Genomic DNA, 20,038 nt, shown 5'->3' with positions numbered 1-20,038 from the left:
TTTGATTTCCTGCTGCAAATGCTCTAATAACTGTTCCTTTCCTTCTACCTTGAAGCCATAAGATTGATATATTTTTTTATTAATATATTTTTATTGATTTCAGAGTGGAAGGGAGAGAGAAACATTGATTGGATGCCTCCTGCAACTCAGCCATGTTTCTGCCAAGGAATTGAACCATGATCTTCTGGTTCATAGACCACTGAGCCATGCGGGCTGGGTATGATGGTCTGAGATCTTGCTTGATTAGGCCAGTTGACACACCACCAAAGATCATACTTTATCCTTATCACCTACTATTGTAGTGCTCCCTCATCCCTTATCCAGTCTCCTGCGCCTCCGCACTGTTCCTGTAGAAATTCCTCTAAGCAGGAGCACTTTTATACCTTAGGGCATTTGCACTTCCTGTTTTGTCTATCTGGAATGTTCTTTCTTCAAATATGTGCAAAGCTCTCTCCCTTATCGCCTTTAAATCTTTATTCAACGAACAACTTCTCATTTTCTGATCATCAGATTTAAAACTGTGAGTACTCCCCTCCCAAATATAGAAACCTTTGTCATCTATATTTTTTTAATAACAAACTGAATGCATTACAGTCAGACATTGTGCCTTTAGCTGATTTGTTTATTTTGTTATTTTCTTATCCCACTCATTAGAAGATAAGCCCTTGATGGAAGGATTTTACATATTCCAGTAACATCATTGACCCAACACCTAGAGCAGAACCCCGTGCAAAGTGGGTGCACAGTGAACATTTGCTGAATATGAGAAACACTCCATCCTGAAACTGCCAAGAGAAATTAAAGTAATGATAGAATGACCACATTTATTTTCATTCACTTTGAATCTGCTTGGATGAGTAGTTGTGTTATTTCTTTAGTATTAACAGGGATTTAAAAACAAAGGACCCAGATGGTCAGATATAATAATGAAAGGCAGATAGAAATGTGTTTTAAATGCGTGCCAATTTGGCAGCAACATCTGAGCTGCTTCATCAGTCTGCATTCTTTACAGATTCTCTATATCATCTCCCTAAATAGTCTGTGGATGCTCCTTAGGGGGAAAAATAAAAAAGCCATTCAAAATGTTAAACATTCTTTGATGTGTGTGTTTCTGAGCTTACAGCCAATTCAATTAAGTGTGTCCCAACTTTTTTTTTATTAGTGTTTCCATTGATATGCACTTAAATGATCTCATTCTATTTAAATGTCACAGTCTTAAAAAAAACAAATTCTAATCCTGCTATATGACAGCATTGAAATTCACAATACCTAAATTTGGAAATGTTGTGCTAAATCATAAGATAAAGAAAATGTACAGATTGAGGAGTATCTATCCACATAAGAAATGTTTGACATCTTGGATGACATAAAATTTTAGGAGAGATTTGAAAATCTTTTACTAATGAAGTAAAAAGAAGATGGGTGAAACAGGAAATACTGAAGCAGCTAATATTGTTTGCTTTGAAGAAGTTTTGGTTTTGCAACATTGGTAGTTGTATGTAATGACAGGAAATGTAAGAGGAAGGAAATTTGCCGCCTCCAACACTGTAAAGATTTTGAAGAAAGAAATTTACATCAGCAGTAAAACTTCAGAAATAAATAGGATGACAACGTCTCATAGAAATCATTTAAGAAATGAGGAAATTTATGTTCCATTATTATGTCTGTAATAAGCTTTTGCTTTTTAAAGTAAGATAATTGGTTTTTAAATGCTTGCTTTCTGAAAGCAGTAATTTACCAACACTATCTGATATGGAATAGTTTTGGTAAAATGTCTAAGATATAAATACTTGCAGGTTTGATGTGGGAAGATATAGGTGAACTTTCCAGTTTTTTTTGAACAATAAAGAGGAGGGCAAATTAAGACAATAAAAAAATCCATCTTACTATAGACCAATGCTTCCTTTTATTTTTTTAATTTAATTTTTTACATACTATGTGCCCAGGGTGAATTAAATACCCTTTTGCATGAATTTATATTGATTTATTACATTTAGGCAACAACCCTGAATGGTTGATTTTATATGCAGAAAATTAAGGCTCATAGCTGTCAGAGAATAAAATTAAGGAGCTATTTTTTGCTTGCTGAGCAAGGTGGAGCTGCAACACTTGAGAAAGTTCAGAAAGCTTTCCTAATACCTGAAAAAAATAAAAGAGCTGAGAAGCAATGTATTGCTTACTAAGAGCGGTGCCATCCATGGCCCACCATCATCATAGTTGATGCAGGTAGTCTGACTTCAAATCAACACACTACTGACCACAAAAGGCTTAGGATGCAGAAGGAAGAGCAACTGTAAACATCATTGCTTCTAACCACCATGCCTAGGAATATGTTCCTCACACAAACTTACTTTAATTTTGAAATAAAATGAACTCTTGGTTTTCCATGGGTCTTCATACATGGTGAGGGTTATCTCTCATCCAATGGGAAGTGATTAATTCTCTTTCAATAGGCCACCTCTCAGAATCCCTGTTAGTAAAAATAGGGGTCCCCGCCCAAAAGGATGTATTTATACACAGTGGTCTGGCCATTGGCTTCATCTGCGTATTTTTAAAAGTTGGCCTCATTCATTATGGCAAATTGCTTTTTAAAAGTCCTTCTGTTACTTGAGCCTGTTCTTTTTTTTTTTTTTTTAAATATATTTTATTGATATTTTAGAGAGAGGAAGGGAGAGGGATAGAGAGCTAAAAACATCGATGAGAGAGAAACATCGATCAGCTGCCTCCTGCACACCTCCCACCAAGGATGTGCCCGCAACCAATGTACATGCCCTTGACCGGAATCGAACCCGGGACCCTTGAGTCCGCAGGCCGACGCTCTATCCACTGAGCCAAACCGGTTTCGGCAAGCCTGTTCTTATATTGTTTTATGATTCATAGTTTTTAGTTATGTGGTCAGTCTACTAGTGGAATTTACACAAATATGTAGTAGGGCTGATTTATTAAAAATGGACGAAAATGAAGTCTTTTTACTGCCACCAATATCCATGTCTGAAGTGCCCTTTTGAGAATGAATAAACAAAATAGACTAAACTAAACTACAAGTTCACATTAATGTCTTAGAACCATTAGTAAACAAAGTGAAGCTTTGGGCTTTTTTTTTTTTTTTACTGGTTTGAGATTATATTAGGGACAAAAACATACATATTATATATACTACATTTGCACATGACTTAATCAACAAAAATGTACTTTCTCTAATGATCTCCCTGCATGTCATATTCCATTTTAGATTTATTCAAACGAATATAATAATAAAATTGGTCATTCTCTATGACCTTACCTTAATATTATTACATAGGAACAATAGCCTTTTTTCTATCCAAAATATCAGTTTAAGGAATTACTTTTATTCTCATCTTCCAGGAGTTGGAGTAAAATGATGAGCATCAGTCTGCCAAATTTTATTTTTGCCCTATTTTTAGATTCATTTCAGTTACATTAAACTGAGTAATGAAAAAATACCCTTCAAAGGCTTACTATGAGGTCTACAGTCCTTGCACTCTCTTGATCTGATAGACATGGCTTGAGTCCAGGTTCTTTGTAGGTCTCCTTGTCTTTCCAAATGGCCAACTGGACAGGACCCAGGACAGCTTCACTGCTCTTCTGTTCCGTGTTGGCTACCTCTCTTTCAGAGGAAACAGTCACGGGATTGTTGGCTAAGCCTAATATAGTACCATTTGCTTGCCTTTGCCCTCCGTTTCCCAGGCAGGAGTCAGACCTTGGCCCACTGCCCTCTGCTTGGAGAAAGCCAGCTCTCTGGGTAGCTCCTGCAAAGTTCGCTTATTAATTGGATCATGGAAGGTGGCTTCCATCACTACTTCCCAAGTGGGCCCAGAGCCTCTCCATGCAGTAACGATTGTACATGTCTACTTTTTGATAGCCCTGCAGTGAGTAAGGGTGGGCAAGGACCTTGAAATAGGCTACTTTGAAAGTCTGCATAGGGAGTTTTAGAATTTCTCCGTGGAATTTTGTATCTATTGGTTTTGGTGTTAGGGTGCAATTATAACGGTAACCACTTTTTCTAATGGTTGAAAACAGTATTCACCATTAGAGACATGACTAGGAGGTGAGCCATTCCTTTGAAGTACTTATGAATCTGCACTGGAATGTTCTCTTAAGCGGCCTGATTTAATCATTGCACCAGCTCCGTGGAACTGGGGCTATTAATCCCAATTCACAGAGCAGGACACTAAGATTTAAAGTAGATTTTTAAGGTCATACAGAAACTGTGAATATGTCTGCTGGATAGCTCCCCTTTTTCCTGCTACACTGCTGCAGGTAAGGCATATCCACTTAATCCCCATATTAGCCAGGACTGTCCGACATAGTTCTGAAATAAGGTCATTTCCATTACTAATAATTTTGAACAAAGCATAACATCTGAACATTGGCTGAGTTAAAATATGTATTTAATTTTTTTCAGACAATAGATTTTGAAGGTTTCAAGCTATTTATGAAGACGTTCCTGGAGGCCGAGCTTCCTGATGACTTCACAGCACACCTTTTCATGTCATTTAGCAACCGGTTTCCTCATGCTAGCCCCATGGTCAAAACTAAGCCTGCCCTCCTTTCAGGTGGTAAGTCGAATTCTTTGCTTGAAAAATTTATATAGTGTAAAAAAAACCCACAAAATAAAACTTGAAGAGAACGTCAGTATCAGAGTTCTCTATAACAGAAGAGATGATTTGCTTAAAAATTACCTTCATTGTAGGATTTATACTCTCATACTGATATTGTGCACAATATTTAAAATGTTTCCAAAATGATAATAACTGACTATTAGAGGAAATATGCGTTGTCATTATCCATCTCTTATCATTCAGTGTCGTAACAGTGTACATCTAGGTAGTAATTTTAAGAGAAACTTTTCATCAAATATGGAAAAGTTCTCTTTTAAATGTTTTATATATAAATGAAGTCACAAGCCAGTTGTATAGAAAGCATAATATTTAATATAAAATGGCACAAATTACCAATATACTTTTACATTGTTATATTTGTAATTTCAGAGAAGAGTTGATTTTTCTCTTAGATACTTAAATTTTTGCCACCATAGAGATGATTAATTCTTTCATTATGTATAGCTCTTTAAAGATGTCTAATAAATTAATACCATTTGCTAATTATATCCTTCTCTATCCAGTCAGGAAAACCAAAATCTCCCTGTGTAACTCTAGAGAATGTGAGGTAGGAAGTCGGTTAAACAGTGTTGAAGGGTTGAGGAAGCAAAGAGGAACATGAGGTGATGCTGTGGTAGGACCACACGCTGCCCCTAGGTTGGGGTAATCAAATCCCAGAAGCTGGAAGAAGGCCCTCTGAGCTGGGCTGCAGTTTCCACTTCTTTTTTTAAAAAATATATTTTATTGATTTTTTTACAGAGAGGAAGGGAGAGGGAGAGAGAGTTAGAAACATCGATGAGAGAGAAACATCAATCAGCTGCCTCCTGCACACCCCCCTCCGGGGATGTGCCCGCAACCAAGGTACATGCCCTTGACTGGACCCACCGGGGATGTGCGGGCAACCAAGGTACATGCCCTTGACTGGAATCAAACCTGGGACCCTTCAGTCCGCAGGCCGACGCTCTATCCACTGAGCCAAACCCAGCAGGGCAGTTTGCACTTCTTGGAGAGGCTATGGAAGCTATGTCCTCGCTGGCTCAGGCGCTCAAGGAGGGGCCTGCAGCCCTGGATGTCAGACCCCTTAGGAGCGTCACGATGGTCTGTGCAGGTCTGTAGACAGAGCTCACTGTGCCTTCCGTGGAGTGGGAATATGCAGAGACTAGAGCCCATTGCTATTGGAATCACACGCTGTGCGAGTGAAATGCTGGAGCCATCTAACAGGAAGTGCAGGTAGATTAGTTGGAACTGCCCCTTCTCTTTCCTGCTTTCTAATCTCTGTTGTGCGCCCTGTGAACCCAACTGGTTTCTAGCTGGCAATGGAGAAATGTGGTCTACTGCTGCTTTTCTCACACTCTTTGATTTTATGTCTCTTTTGGGTCCTTAAAGTTATTATTGAGGACTCCAAAGGACCCGTGTTATGTGGGTGATATCTTTTGCTGTTACCACATTAAAGATGAGACACTTTAAAAATAACTATGGGTAGCTCATCACATGCTAATAAAATTGACATATTGTTATAAAAAGACTTAAAAATATGGAAAAGTGGTGTTGTTTTACATTGGTGCATTGCCTCTATCATTTGGCTTCCTAGCAGGGAGCTAAATACCGGTAACCATACTTGCATCTCGTTGCCATATCTATCTTATGTAGCCTTCTGGAAATACCACAGTATCCTCATGAGAAAATGAGAGTGAAAACAGCAAATGATATCTCAGAATCATTATTGAAATTGTTTTGACCTTTCAAATCCCCTGGAAGGGGCCCAGGGAATCCCCAGGGAGCCACTGGTCCAGAGAGTTCCAGCCCAAGCACCACAAAGTAGCATATGGACATGTGAGTAAAGAGGAGAAGCTTAATAATTGACACCCAGCTAAATAAAAATTTAAAAAAAACCACTATAATTAGGAAATAGGTGATTTAGCCATAAAGAAAACTTGGGCAACTCGACAGAGTCCACACTATTAAGCCTTATGTTGTGCTGTGTCCCCTTCTGTTAACAAAGTAATATATTTTTCCTAGAGCAAATTTGGTCCAAGCTCTGTAAAAACAAGTAAACTATACCTTCCTTGTGATATATTATGATCCCTTAAAATATATAAACATTAATGTTTATCCTAACCTTCAACTACCCATCAAATATTTTTAATCCCTAAAATAATTCCCCTCCTATTACGGGTTGAGAGGACTCACAATGCTGTTTTTCTGTGAATCAGTTCATTTGGTGTGTCCTTAAGATATGGGACCAGAGCTTATGAGTGTTCCAGGATGAACATTTTAATATGGGACAATTGCTTACTTTGATCTCGAAATTCATGCTTCCCATTTTTCCATTTCATGCTTTATATGGATTTCACCTACCTTAGGCACAATACAATAATAACATTTTCCTTATTTAATTTACACGAAGCAACACTGTCCTTGGGTTTTGAAAAAGGAGAAGTGGGAACATGTTTAATGTTTTCTGTCTGAGTAACTGTCAGACAAGATAGAGAACATAAATTACTTAGGCCATGTTGCAGAAATTCAAATCTCAAAACCTCTTTTTGAAAAAAATATCATGCAAAAGTATTACATAGAAGATGCCAAATTTACAAGGAATAGAAATCAAATCAGGTCTCAAAATGGGAAAAAAAAAAAAAGGAATAATAGCTTGTACTTCATTTGGGGCTTTCACATATTCTGTAAGGACCTGCTTGAAAGGAATTGCAAGAGAGACTGTGTACCCCTCATGCAGCAAAAAGAAACTAAACGGTGATTCCTTTTCAAAGCCTGGCCCCCCCCCCCCCCCCTTGTGCAGCATAAGAGTGCAGTGTTCTTTGTGGGATTGTTTTAAACCCTATATAATTTTCAGACTTTGATACTTTTTTTCTGGAGAGTAAAGAACACCAGATAACAATAAAATTTTCAAGGCCCGGTTATCCTTGAACCTAAAATTAAAAAATAAATATATTTTCATTTCTAGAACTTTGTTTTGCAATAATATGTTACCTATCCAAGATGTATTTGTGGTTAAAAACATCACAAATTATTTTTGAGATGAGAGGTGCTGTAATCTATTTTGTGTATCCCCTCGTAGAGTTCTCCATATTTTATTACCACAATACCATCAGAAATATGATAGCTATTCTTGACTATATATCAACTGAACAATAAGGACTTTTCAATGAAAAGAAAAATTGAAAAAGGAAAACCATGTTATTCTTGTTAATGAACAATAATCAAGTATAGAAGATAGGGTAAAAATGAAAAAATAGTTATTATAGAATGACATAGCTTTACTTAATTGCAAATGGGTATAAAGGTTGTGTGTGCACTTGTGTTTTATTGAACTTTTAACACCTAATGATTCATCTGGCATTTTGTGTAGTGAGTGATTTATTTTCTTGGGGAACATCTTATTGCAATGTGACTGCTTTTAATCACCTATTTAAACATAAGATGATTATTTCCACTGTCCCCATGTTGGACTTTTCATTTTTGAAGGTGTTCTTGGTGCACTCACTTCCCAACTTTGTCATAGTCTCTGCTGCTTCATTGTAAATACCAGATCCCTCATCCCTCACCTGTTGATTGGTCCAATGACCAAATTCAGATCTTCATGTCATCCCTAAAATCTATCACTTGAACTATTCTCTTTACAGAATTGTTCAAGCATTTGGACCCTTTGTTTTTCTGAAAGTGGCTTCTAAACCCTTAACTAGGAATCAATATGATGATCTCATGTTTCATTTCCTACAACTTGAACCCTGACAATCACCAGAGATAAATCGCATAAATTTTCTGATTGTTGCCACTACAGATTCTTACTCCCCTGCATTAACATGGCCTTAACACCTGTTCAGTTTTTAAAAACATCAGTTGTAAAATGGATTTATTCATGATATTTTTTCCTAGATCAATTAGGTTAAAGTTTTTTAAGCTTTTTAGTTTTACTCAAATATTTCCCCTCAGTCTCAACAGATGACATTTTTTTATGTCATACAAAAAAAAAAAGGCTCAATTACTCCCTACTCAACCTAGAACTGTACTATATCCAGAAGATATTTAGGGTTGAGAATAATCTACACTAGTAAAAGAGGAAAATGCAAATTGACTGTACCTTTGTGATGCCCACCAACCAATCAGGAGTGAGTATGCAAATTAACCCAACAAAGATGGCGGGTTAATTTGCATATGCAGGCACAGAGCAGCCGGGGTGGGGCGTTCCATACCACCCGAACCGCTCCAGGCCTCTGGGCAGTGTGGGAAGGCAGAAAGGTGACTCTGGGCCTGAACAAAGGCGGTGCCGGCAGTCAGGGGAAAGAAGGCCCATTCTTGCACGAATCTTCATGCATCGGGCCTTTAGTACAATAATAAAAAGTAAAGTTACTTTTTTCTTTGGTCCCCTCTCATTGTCCATTCCAGGTGGCAAAGAATACTTGATTTGTGCTGCTGAGCTACAATATCAATAGTGGAGTTTAGCCATAAAACCAGAGTATCACAACACCAAGTACTTCTTTTATGTAGAAAAGTAGAAACAATTTATTTTTGTCCATAAGAAAGTTAATCAAATTAAGAACAGAAAATTGCCCAAAGAAAATGAGGTACTTGAACCTTTGGGAAAATTCTTTTGCCAAATGACTTTAGTGAATGTTCTTGCCAAAAGACACACTTCATTAATTGTACTGAGAAGAAACTATTAGTCTTATCGGGACTGTCTTGAGGATATTAAAAGTTGTGTATGTATTTCTGTGTGTACTTTTTTACCGTAGGTGGCTTTATAGGTCTGCTGTGTATAGTAAGCTACTTCAGTTTCCACGATGCTCAAAAGGGCAAAGACCTGAAAAATACAGAGTGTACAGAGTCAAGGCTATGTGACTATGAGGTAGGGAGGTTCTTGGCACACAGCTGGCACTTAAAATGTATTTATACATTTATTAATGTTGATGTACTTTTACGGTTGATAATAATGATTCTGTATAGTCTGTATAGCTTACATACCTACATAAAAATGCTATAGAAATAGAAAAGAATTTCTATTAGCTAATTAGCATTTATTAATATTGACCAGTGCATTTCTTATGCTCCTATAGTACCAAATTATTAGTAGTAGTAATAGTATTTATTCACAAATTATTTTACCCCAATATATCTCCTATTGTGAAACCCTGAAAACCCTTCACATAACCAGAGAAAAACCCTACAACTTCAAGTACCCATTTATGATAAAATTGCTGTCAGTAAAGGAAAAGTTGCCCTATAATTTCCCCTTTAATTATTAAGTTGTTTTGAATATATTGGACTGGATTATTCAGGTTGCCTTTATTATTCTTTCTGAATGTTTCACATTTGCTAATTGTTTATATTCAGTATTATAAAAGCTGATAATGGAATACCATGTACCTTAGTTTTATAAGTACAAACAAATGATCGTAAGGTGTTCTAAATAAGTGAAATGTATAATAAGTTTGGCATTCTTTCAAATGAATGTCACATGTTCTTTTTATGCTTTCTTGTTTTGCTCTGAGTTTTTGTATAAAAGGTTTAGATCAAGCTGATTAAATCATTTCAGTACCATAAGGGGAAGCTAAGAAGAGAGGATTAGCTCATCAGGCAGGATGAGTTAGGTCATGATTTAGCTGACCATAATTCAAGGTCTCTGTTCTCCAAGGCTGGAAGTTATGGTTATGTCAACTGTTAGCACCAAAATGTCTTTTATACTAGGCTGAAATTGCTTATTCCTGCAGCTAGAGAAGTTTTAGTTAGTTAATTAGTAATAGTAAGTAAGGTAATATTTTTAAAACTTAATATTGTCTTTAATTCTTTGCCTTTTTTGGCTTCTAAAATATCTGTGTTTGTTTGCATTAGGTATACAGTGATACTTCTGTTAGGGAGTAAAATCAATTTATTAAGTGTACATATATATTTCAGTAGCTATAAACAAGTAGAATTAATGTGGAGCATAGATATGTTTCTGAAATAAGTAAGGCTTTGGTAAAGAAAATGAAGGAAAGGTAAAACAGTATTTTTCAAGCTGTGGGTAGGGGGCACATTAGTGGATAATGAATTCAATTTAGAGGGTCTTTTGATAAAATTTTAAGTATGAAATGGAAAAGGAGAAAAGAGAATAGGATAATACAGAAAGGAAAATATTAGGCTAGTTGTGAAACCTACTAATTAATGAAGTGTGTGTGTGTGTGTGTGTATAAAAGGATCATCCTGGATTAAGATGTAATGTTTTACTTCTTACTATTGGTATTGAACTAACAATAGTCTGTAAACCATTCATGTAGAGAAAAAGAGGATGGACTTGCTAGCTATGTAACTCTTGCAAAATAGTCACTGTATGCTTGTTTCTAATCTGTGAAATGGGAGCAATACAATCAACCTCACAGGGTCAATGTGAGAATTAAGTGAGATGATACATGGTAAAGCCCTCAGCATGGTTCCTGCCATATATTAATCACTCAATCAATGATACCTTTCATTAGCAATAGCACTGTAGATGATAAAACTAATTTATAAATTTTAATAATGCGTTAAATTATATGGCTATCTTGAGATGGCTGTAGGAGATGCTAGGTATTGGGTCAAAGTCACACATCAAAGGAAATAGAACAGAGAGAGATGTGATCAGGTGGACCTGCACCAAGGGAGGGCTGGCTTGTAGAACTATCTTTGGTTGGGATTATTCTCTTTATTCCAATAACTCCTGGTTGACTAGGAACACAGTAGCTCTTTAGCCCATTAGTCATCTCACCCAAATACCTATTATGTTGCCAAATGTACCTCAAAGGATAATTGGGGTTTACCTTCAGGTTTCCTCCCATACATGTGATCTGGTGTCAGAGGCTTCTGTGCAGGATGGAACTAACCATTTATTGTGAATGAATTTCAGTTTGATGATCACCAACCAGGTAATCTGCAATCATCATCTATTGTGAACAGGCATTACAGGTCTCCACCGTGGTCTTGGAATAGGCATGGTGGATTGGTTTCAGAAATTAAGTATGGGCCTTTAAAAATCAAATGACAGTCATGTTATTGCCTCTCTAATGGAGTACTTGTCATGTTTATCCAAATTTTTATGTTCCTTTTCTCTCTTATGGGCAGATTCCTCAATGGCAAAAATTCTTCATAGTGCTGGCGAATATTTGGCATAAATACTTCTATGAATGAATGATTCCTGATTATAATAAATCATATTGTGACAGAATGACATTTTTTTTCTTCAGTTTTTTTTTTTTAAGCAAACAGCCTATTTTATGTATCTTCCCAGCTGATTTATAGCGGTCACTGTCTAAACAGAGATCTGGAATAGGAAAGTTTTTCCTGGTACATTCAAATCTGTCCACCATCTCACCCTAGAAAATAGGGTCCTGCTTTAAAACCCTCCATTAGGCACCTAGTATAGTCCCTATGTCCCCAAATCCCAAGAAACTCCATTGTTTACAGCAGTCACAGAATATGTCTGGAGTTCCAGAGAGAATGGTTATCTTATGCGTGGAAATGTATAGCTCTCTGCATACTCTATGCTCTAACTCCATATTTTCCTGGTTGCTTTTTGTTTGTTTGTTTCAGAGCACTGTGAATATTTTTAAGGATATAAAGACAAATATTTTTTTTTCAGGCCTGAGAATGAATAAAGGTGCCATCACCCCTCCTCGCACTTCGCCTGCAAACACGTGTTCCCCAGAAGTAATCCATCTGAAGGACATTGTCTGTTACCTGTCTCTCCTGGAAAGAGGAAGACCTGAGGATAAACTCGAGTGTATGTGTTTGTCCATTAGTTTACTTGTCACAGTTGGGGTAGGGAAAGGGGCTGAATACTGATTAACTACAAATTGTAGAGACTGTGCTTATATAAATTTTTGTTAAATCCAGTGATGTTGATGAATAATAAAAATCCCTTCAATTGAAAATCAAAGTATATTGATAATTGATCAATTTCAGGTTATTTATCGAGTTCCATTTATTGCCGAGTATTTCTTGATCTTGTTTGTCTATCAAATGACTTTTTTATGTATTAATGTTGCTCATTTTGGTAACAAGATGATATTGCAAAGTGTCTACTGCGGTTGTTTTGAAAAAGAAAAAATCGCATTTATTTCTAGTATATGAAGAGGTCTTCCTGTTAGGCAGTATGAGGGGTCATTCACAGCAGACATGAGAAATCTTTCTGAAAAGCTTTAGCCCTAACACTTCCTTTGCTAGGAACAAATGATTTCTCAAATGCCGAACAGGAGAGCTTCATTCATGGAAGCTGACTCTGTATGTTATTGACAATTAAACAGTAGCTACTGTTTATTTCTTCTACAAAGGAGCAGGTAATTCAGATAGAGAATTTCTCTCTAATTGAAAGGAAATAATTGCTCTCTAATAAAATATAGTGTTTGAGCTCTCTCTGGTGGCACATTCTACTCATTGCAATGCAGGAAAACATTTTTTTAAACATTAACTCTAAGCTTATGTGATCATTTATTTAGGAATCTATTATGTCCCCAAAGCCCTTGCTAAATATAGAGCTGGTGGTTTGTTCAGTAATCTAATTCACTTGACTATATAAGATATTATTCAAAGGAATTAAAAACTTTTGCTACTGAAACGGGAGTGAAGATAATGAATCCTAATTTTGACATTTCCAAAGCTAATACAAAATAGAACATTGTGATGTCTCAGAATTATGACTAAGAAGTACAGTATGTGTAATTAAATTTAATAGTAAGTTATTGATGTTATTTCTCTTACTAATATTTAATTTACTATAATATGATTATTTGAGTCACATCTGCTTATGAATAAGCTCTATTACCATTATTCTTTAAATAAATGTTTATTATCCCTAAATGTTTAACATTTACATTTCAAGATTTATTTGTGTTCTTAAGAACTTACAGAAACCTCTCTTCTTCCAAAATAAATATTAATGTTCAGTGGATTTCTATTGAAGTTACAGCCAGAGAAAAAGTTTGCTCAGGTGTTATCAGGACCATGTTAGTGATGATTTTTAAAAATACAAAGCCATTTCCCCCCACTTTTGAGACTGAATAAAGGCACCATCATGCCTCCCCAATATGGTCTTTGTGTTGCAGTTTAATTATTTTTAGGTCAACTGGAAGTCTTTTTTAAAAAAAGACCAAGGTAGAATTCCTCTGAGCATGCTTTTAAGTTCTCAATTTGAGTCCATGAGTCAATAGCCTTTGTCCACAATTACAGACAGAAGTTGACCCACAAATCATTCAGAATCACGTCACACCTGACCTTCCACTTACCTCTCTTTAGTGTTATCAACCTCCTTCTCTCTGTTCTTTGTTTGTATTTTCCAGCTCCTTTTAACGCTTACACCAGATTTAGTTGTTTTGGCCTTTTTTTCTTAAACATTTTTCAGACTCATAGGCAGAGTTGGTATGGCCTGGCACTATTATTGTGATTTTTGCCAGAATCTTCAAAGTTAAAGAATTGCAACCTCAGAAGCACATTAGGTACAGTGGTACACCTATGCTCTAGATCTCTTCTCTGCTCCCCTCTAATTTGGAAGACCTTAACCTGGTTCTTAATCACCTGGTGCTTGCATTTGTTTTTAAAAACCAATGCTTGGCCCTTTCCTACATCAACTAAGTCAGAATTCATTCTTCTCACCCACTTTCTTAGCAATGTGTAGTTACCATACATTTTTAACCTTCTAAAATTGCAAATTTATAATTTTCTAATAACCATGTATTCTTTTATAGTTACAGAATTTTAAAAAAATTTCAGGAAGACTTTAGAGAAATGTAATGGTTATTAATTTAATAGATATTTATTCCTCAAATAGTGATGACTTATTAAACACAATGTAAGGTAGAGAAAAGAAAACAAATACTTAAAATTAACACATAAATAGATATAATGAAGCACCTAAAATAATGAACTTTTGCAGCTGAATGCTCAATTTGGATTTTGATTTTCCTAATCCACATACATTTGATACTTACTGTCTGTGACCTGGACACATTTTAAAAAACCTCTTTATGCCTCCTTTTTCCAAACTGTAGAATTTGCATCATAATAATGTCTCTCGTGTTTGCTGTAAGGATTACGTGAACTAATACTGCCCTAGCCAGTGTGCTTTAGTTGGCTGGGCATCGTCTCCAGCACCAAAGGTTGCCAGTTCTGTTCCTAGTTAAGGCTCATGCCTAGGTTTCCAGCTCAATTCCTGGTAGAGGGTGTGCAGGGGGCAGTCTATTGATGTTTCACTCTCACATTGATGTTTCTGTCTCCTTCTTTCTAAAAACTCAATAATAAAAATCATCTTTAAATGAAAATTGCTCATATAAATTCCTTCACATTTTTTAGTTTACATAATTTTTTGTGAAGTGAAATAAAAGTAAGTTCACATTTTTTCCCCCTAAACTATTTCACTTTCTCCTGAATTTACCTGTGGATTTTTGGCCTCCCATCCCATATAGACTGACCTCATAATCCATGATGTCAATCATTCTTTCATACTTAATTTCTGGCACCCAATATATTTGCTCACATGCTGGGGTGGCAGAGTTAACACATTATCTAAATATGATTCAATTGGAGTCACCTCAACTGGTCTCCAGTGTCCCTCTGTTCATCAATTTCTTTTAGTTAAAGGTTAATCCGGGGGCTTTGTTTTTTCAACTGCCCGCCTATTTAATCATCTTCCCACATACAAGGTTTAAATTCTTATAACTTCCTCTCGTGTTACCTAAAATCTGTCAGCATCTCTAGACCTTGTTTTCCTCTTTCTGTTCTGACTCGGGATTTATAAATGTCCTTTTATAGCTCCCTACTGAACAATGCACAAAACTAAACCTTAACGTGGCATCCATAAACTGATTGGGCTGCACAATTTGACCCCAACCTGCCTTGCCAGTCTTGTATTTGGCTTTGACTTGCTCACACATCCACAAATGATATCCCAGTCACATGGCCTTACTTTTCAGTCATCAGACAAACCCTGAACTTTTCCACCTTACAGTGTGCATTTGTTGGGGTGTTCATTCCCAGTGTATATCAGATCTAGGCCTTGCTCATATCATGAGTCCTCTTTCCATTTTCTAATTGGATTTATTGTGCTCTTTCTTTGTGCCCTTGCACTTTGTAGAACTTCCCACCTTAGTAGCTAGCACTTGCATGTGTATGTTTACATGTGTGTGCATGTGTTTCAACAGATAGATGCTCAGAAAATATAGTTTAATGGAATTGTATCTAAGTTAATGGGTGCTTGAGAAAGGTAATGTAAATATTTAAGGCATAAAATAATACTAAATTCATTTATACTGTAATTTTTGAATACATGGTATTCATTTTCTGGTTAGTGTTTACACATTACTAGAGGCCCAGTGCACGGAATTTGTGGTAGGGTCCCTAGACCTGGCTGGTGATCAGAATCGATCGGGGCCTTCCAGCTGCTGGCTGGGGTCTCCCTTCCCCAGCTGCTGGCTGAGGCCCGGGCCTTCCTTGGTTCTGCGCTGCCTCCTGGTGGTCAGTGCACATCAAAGTGAGCGATCGAACTCCTGAGAAGAGACTTTGCATATTAGCCTTTCATATATATATATAATATATATTAATTATTTAATTAGAATGTAAGTTAGCTTACATTTACTGAAAAGATGTCACTAAAGAGAAACTAACAGGAAAATAACCAGAAATTTGAAAATTGATATGCAGATGATGAAGACTAACCTGCATATTAATATGTACTATGTGTATACCAATCTCAGAATCACTGAAATTTAACATTGAGGAGACTGTTACGATCTTATAGCCAACTTTTCTATAGTGTCAATGAAAAAAGCCCAGAGTGACTGGGCATTAGTTATACCAACAGTTTATCTCGTTGTGACTAAAACTCATGATTTCTGACCTAGTTGTAAGTGCTCTTTTTATTCTGGAAAGATCTGTTTCATTGTTTTTATTATTGTTTATCTTGTGATTACTCCATTACTTCAGATATTCCAAGCAGCTAATTTTTTTTTACCTCTGCCCTTAAGGTTTAGAAAGCAGATCTTGAAATATATAAAATGGTAAAATAAAATAAAAAGTAAGTGAATTAAAGAAATTTAAGTTTAAATCCTTTAAAAAATACATACTTTCTAATACTTAATAACAAATTCGATGTTTGTATTTTCATATCAATAACAATGCAAAGTACAAAAAGCGGAGTATGTTGAAACGATATTCAAGGAAAAACTAGGTAAAAACCTGCTTTCTTTCCTGGAAGAAGGAAAATTCTAGAGCTAAAAGAATTGCCCTTATATGGCATAATATGTCTTTGCTCTGATCTTTAAACCAAATTCATGTGTGAGCACATAATTGTTTCTATATAAAGTACAATTACATAAGCATAAAAATAGAGAAAAAGTGGGTTAAGAAGTAGCTTGTAGCTTTGTGATAGGTGCCCACCTTTGGAAGCTATCACGTTGACAGAATAACTTTAATATTGGGCTTAAATCATTTTTGCACCTAAAAACCTATATCCTTATTATGTTAGCTTTAAAAATAAAATATATTTGTTCAATGAATCACTTGACTCTGGGCCTAAATTTACTTTTAAATATTACAAAGGAATAATCTTCTTATAATATTTGAAGGTAGGTATTAATTTTATCAAAATTATTTTAAAAGGGAAAGGGTCTATATAATTATCAAACCAATTTTTATTTTCCATAGTTTTAATAATTGGCTTTTCCTTTATCTGATGAGTTGCTCTATTTCTGTATAGCTAATTAATTCCCCAATCCTTCACCATAAATTTTTGTTTTGGAAGTTGTTCATCTGTTCTTTAATCTTTTCATTGTTAGTTACCACCTGCTTTATTTTACTTATTCAGTCCTTTGGAACCACTGTTTTTGGATGTTTAAACTCCATGACAGAACTTTGAATTATTATTTGTCCTGTATTTCCCTATTTTCCAACTTCTTTTCTCATGTCTTTCCTTCAACATCTGGGACATCTCCAGCTATGATCACTCTTCCCTCACTTTTTCTTTTTCTTTTTTTTTCTTTTTAAATATATTTTATTGCTTTTTTACAAAGAGGAAGGGAGAGGGATAGAGAATTAGAAACATCGATGAGAAAGAAACATCGATCAGCTGCCTCCTGCACACCTCCTACTGGGGATGTGCCCGCAACCAACGTACATGCCCTTGACCAGAATCGAACCTGGGACCCTTCAGTCCGCAGGCCGACGCTCTATCCACTGAGCCAAACCGGTTAGGGCTTCCCCCACTTTTTCTAATATACTTTTAACTTCACAGAGAATCAATTTTGTTCTCAGCATAATTCTTATGTGCTCCTATTTTTATTCTGTGTATTAAAACTTTCCTCTTTTTTCTAATGTTTTTTGCAAATTATTTTGTTTTGAAAGGGCTCCCTGGTGGTGGTGGGTAGGTAGATGGGTGGTTGAGGTTTAAGTCTGACTCATTGGAGATGAGGACGGGGATGTGTGCTCTCAAATCCAATATAGGGACTGTCGCATAATTACCCTGCCTTTGGCATAGTACCCCGAACATTAGGATTTCTAAGTACTCAGCATTCCTGTGGTTGAATTGCTTTAGAGCTCAAAGATCCAGTCTTCTGCTGGGACAGAGCTGTCATACCCTCAGATACAAGGTGTAGGGGTTAGTATTTGAGAGTCTAAATTGATTATCAATTACCTGTCCAACTCATTACCCTCTATGTGCAAGTCTTTACCTCTTCTGCATTACCAGCTTAATGATTTCTAAGGCACTTTCCATGTATTTCACAGCATCTACAATTTGGTGGTTCTTTTCTCTTCTCGAATTTTTTGTGTGTGCTTGTAGATTTATGCCTCGTTAATCCCTAACTATAGTGGCACAGAAAGCCAAATTTAACCTGTGTGTTCAATACTTAATATTTTGCATGACTCCACTACAATAAAGAAGACTTATTTCTGAAAATTAAAATCCTAAAATTTTTCTTTCTTATCCAGAAGCAAAGAAAAGATTTATCCTTGATTTAGACCTGGTGAGCTTTAGAATATATGATACTCAGTGCTAAATATATGTATGCTATTTTCATTATTGCTATTATTATTAACTAAAACCAAAGTTCTCCAACTTCCTTCATGAATTAGAATTCCTAGACTGCATTAACTCCTATTAATGTGTTTAGAAATTAATTATGTAAAACATATTAGGGCTTCTCCTTCAGACAATAGTGAACTAAGTGTTTTCAGACTAAGTTTCCTGGTGGAAACAACTAGAAAATTTGGAGACAAATTTTTATTTATTTATGTTTGATCTGAAACTTTCAGGGAATTATCAAGACAAGTTGTGTTTGTGGGTCAAATTTCTGGGAGAGGGGAGACTGGTTTTTCCACTGTTTTTAAATTATAAATTTTTACAATTACAACTGTGAGGCTAAGGGGCTGAGTATTTTTGGTAGACTGGACTTGGGAGAAAAACTTGAATTCCAGATTCTTTTTAATAGGTATATGGTAGTTTCTAATTGTGGCTCAAAATTTCATTTTCTTTATGATTGATGATATTGAGCAGCATGTTATGATTGGCCATTCATACATCTTCCTTTTTGAAGTATCTGCTCAATTTTTTGCCGCTTTCTCAATGAGGTTGTAGGTCATTTTATTACTCAGCTTTAGGATTTGTTCATATATTCTGGAAACAAGTTCTTTGTCAGTATATGTGTTCCGAAAACTTTTCACCTCTGTGGCTGGCTTATTTTTCTCATTTTTATTTTTATTTTTTTGATGAACAGAGTTCTAATTTTCATTAATTTACCTACTATTTTGATGGTTCATGATGGATGATTAAGGTTGTGAAGGTATTTTCTAGAAGCTTTATAGTTTAGCTTTAATGTTAAAATTAGAGTTCATTTTATTTATTTATTTTTTAAAATTTCTTTATTGATTAAGGTATTACATATGTGTCCTTATTCCCCTATTACCTCCCACCTCCCATTCATGCCCTTACCCCCCTGTTGTCTGTGTCTATTGATTAGGCTTACATGCATGCATATAAGTCCTTTGGTTGATCTCTCCCCCTTACCCCCACCTTCCCCTACCTTCCCTGAGGTTTGACGTTCTGATTGATGTTTCTCTGTCTCTGGATCTATTTTTGTTCATCAGTTTATGTTGTTCATTATATTCCACAAATGAGTGAGATTATGTGATATTTGTCTTTCTCTGCCTGGCTTATGTCACTTAGCATAATGCTCTCCATCTCCATCCATGTTGTTGCAAATGGTAAGAACTTCTTTTTCACTGCAGTGTAGTATTCCATTGTGTAGATGTAACACAGTTTTTTAATCCACTCATCTGCTGATGGGCACTTAGGTTGTTTCCAAATCTTAGCTATGGTGAATTGTGCTGCTATGAACATAGGGGTGCATATGTCCTTTCTGATTGGTGTTTCTAGCTTCTTGGGATATATTCCTAGAAGTGGG

General features: G+C 36.0%; 1 protein-coding gene across 4 annotated transcripts in view; it reads left to right on the top strand.

The window, feature by feature from the left end:
* Positions 1–20,038, top strand: part of DGKB (diacylglycerol kinase beta) — a 554,780-nt gene that overhangs the window by 124,540 nt on the left and 410,202 nt on the right. For all 4 annotated transcript variants that reach the window (XM_080663708.1, XM_080663707.1, XM_080663710.1 and 1 more), the window contains 2 exons: positions 4,427–4,580; positions 12,232–12,372. In XM_080663708.1, coding sequence (XP_080519834.1) covers positions 4,427–4,580; positions 12,232–12,372 — 295 coding nt within the window. The remainder of the gene's footprint in view (positions 1–4,426; positions 4,581–12,231; positions 12,373–20,038) is intronic.

Source organism: Plecotus auritus (assembly GCF_963455305.1).
Source record: "Plecotus auritus genome assembly, chromosome: 4".
NCBI lineage: Eukaryota > Metazoa > Chordata > Mammalia > Chiroptera > Vespertilionidae > Plecotus > Plecotus auritus.
The sequence above is the reverse complement of the archived record's forward strand: the minus strand, read 5'-3'. Positions and strand labels throughout refer to the sequence as shown.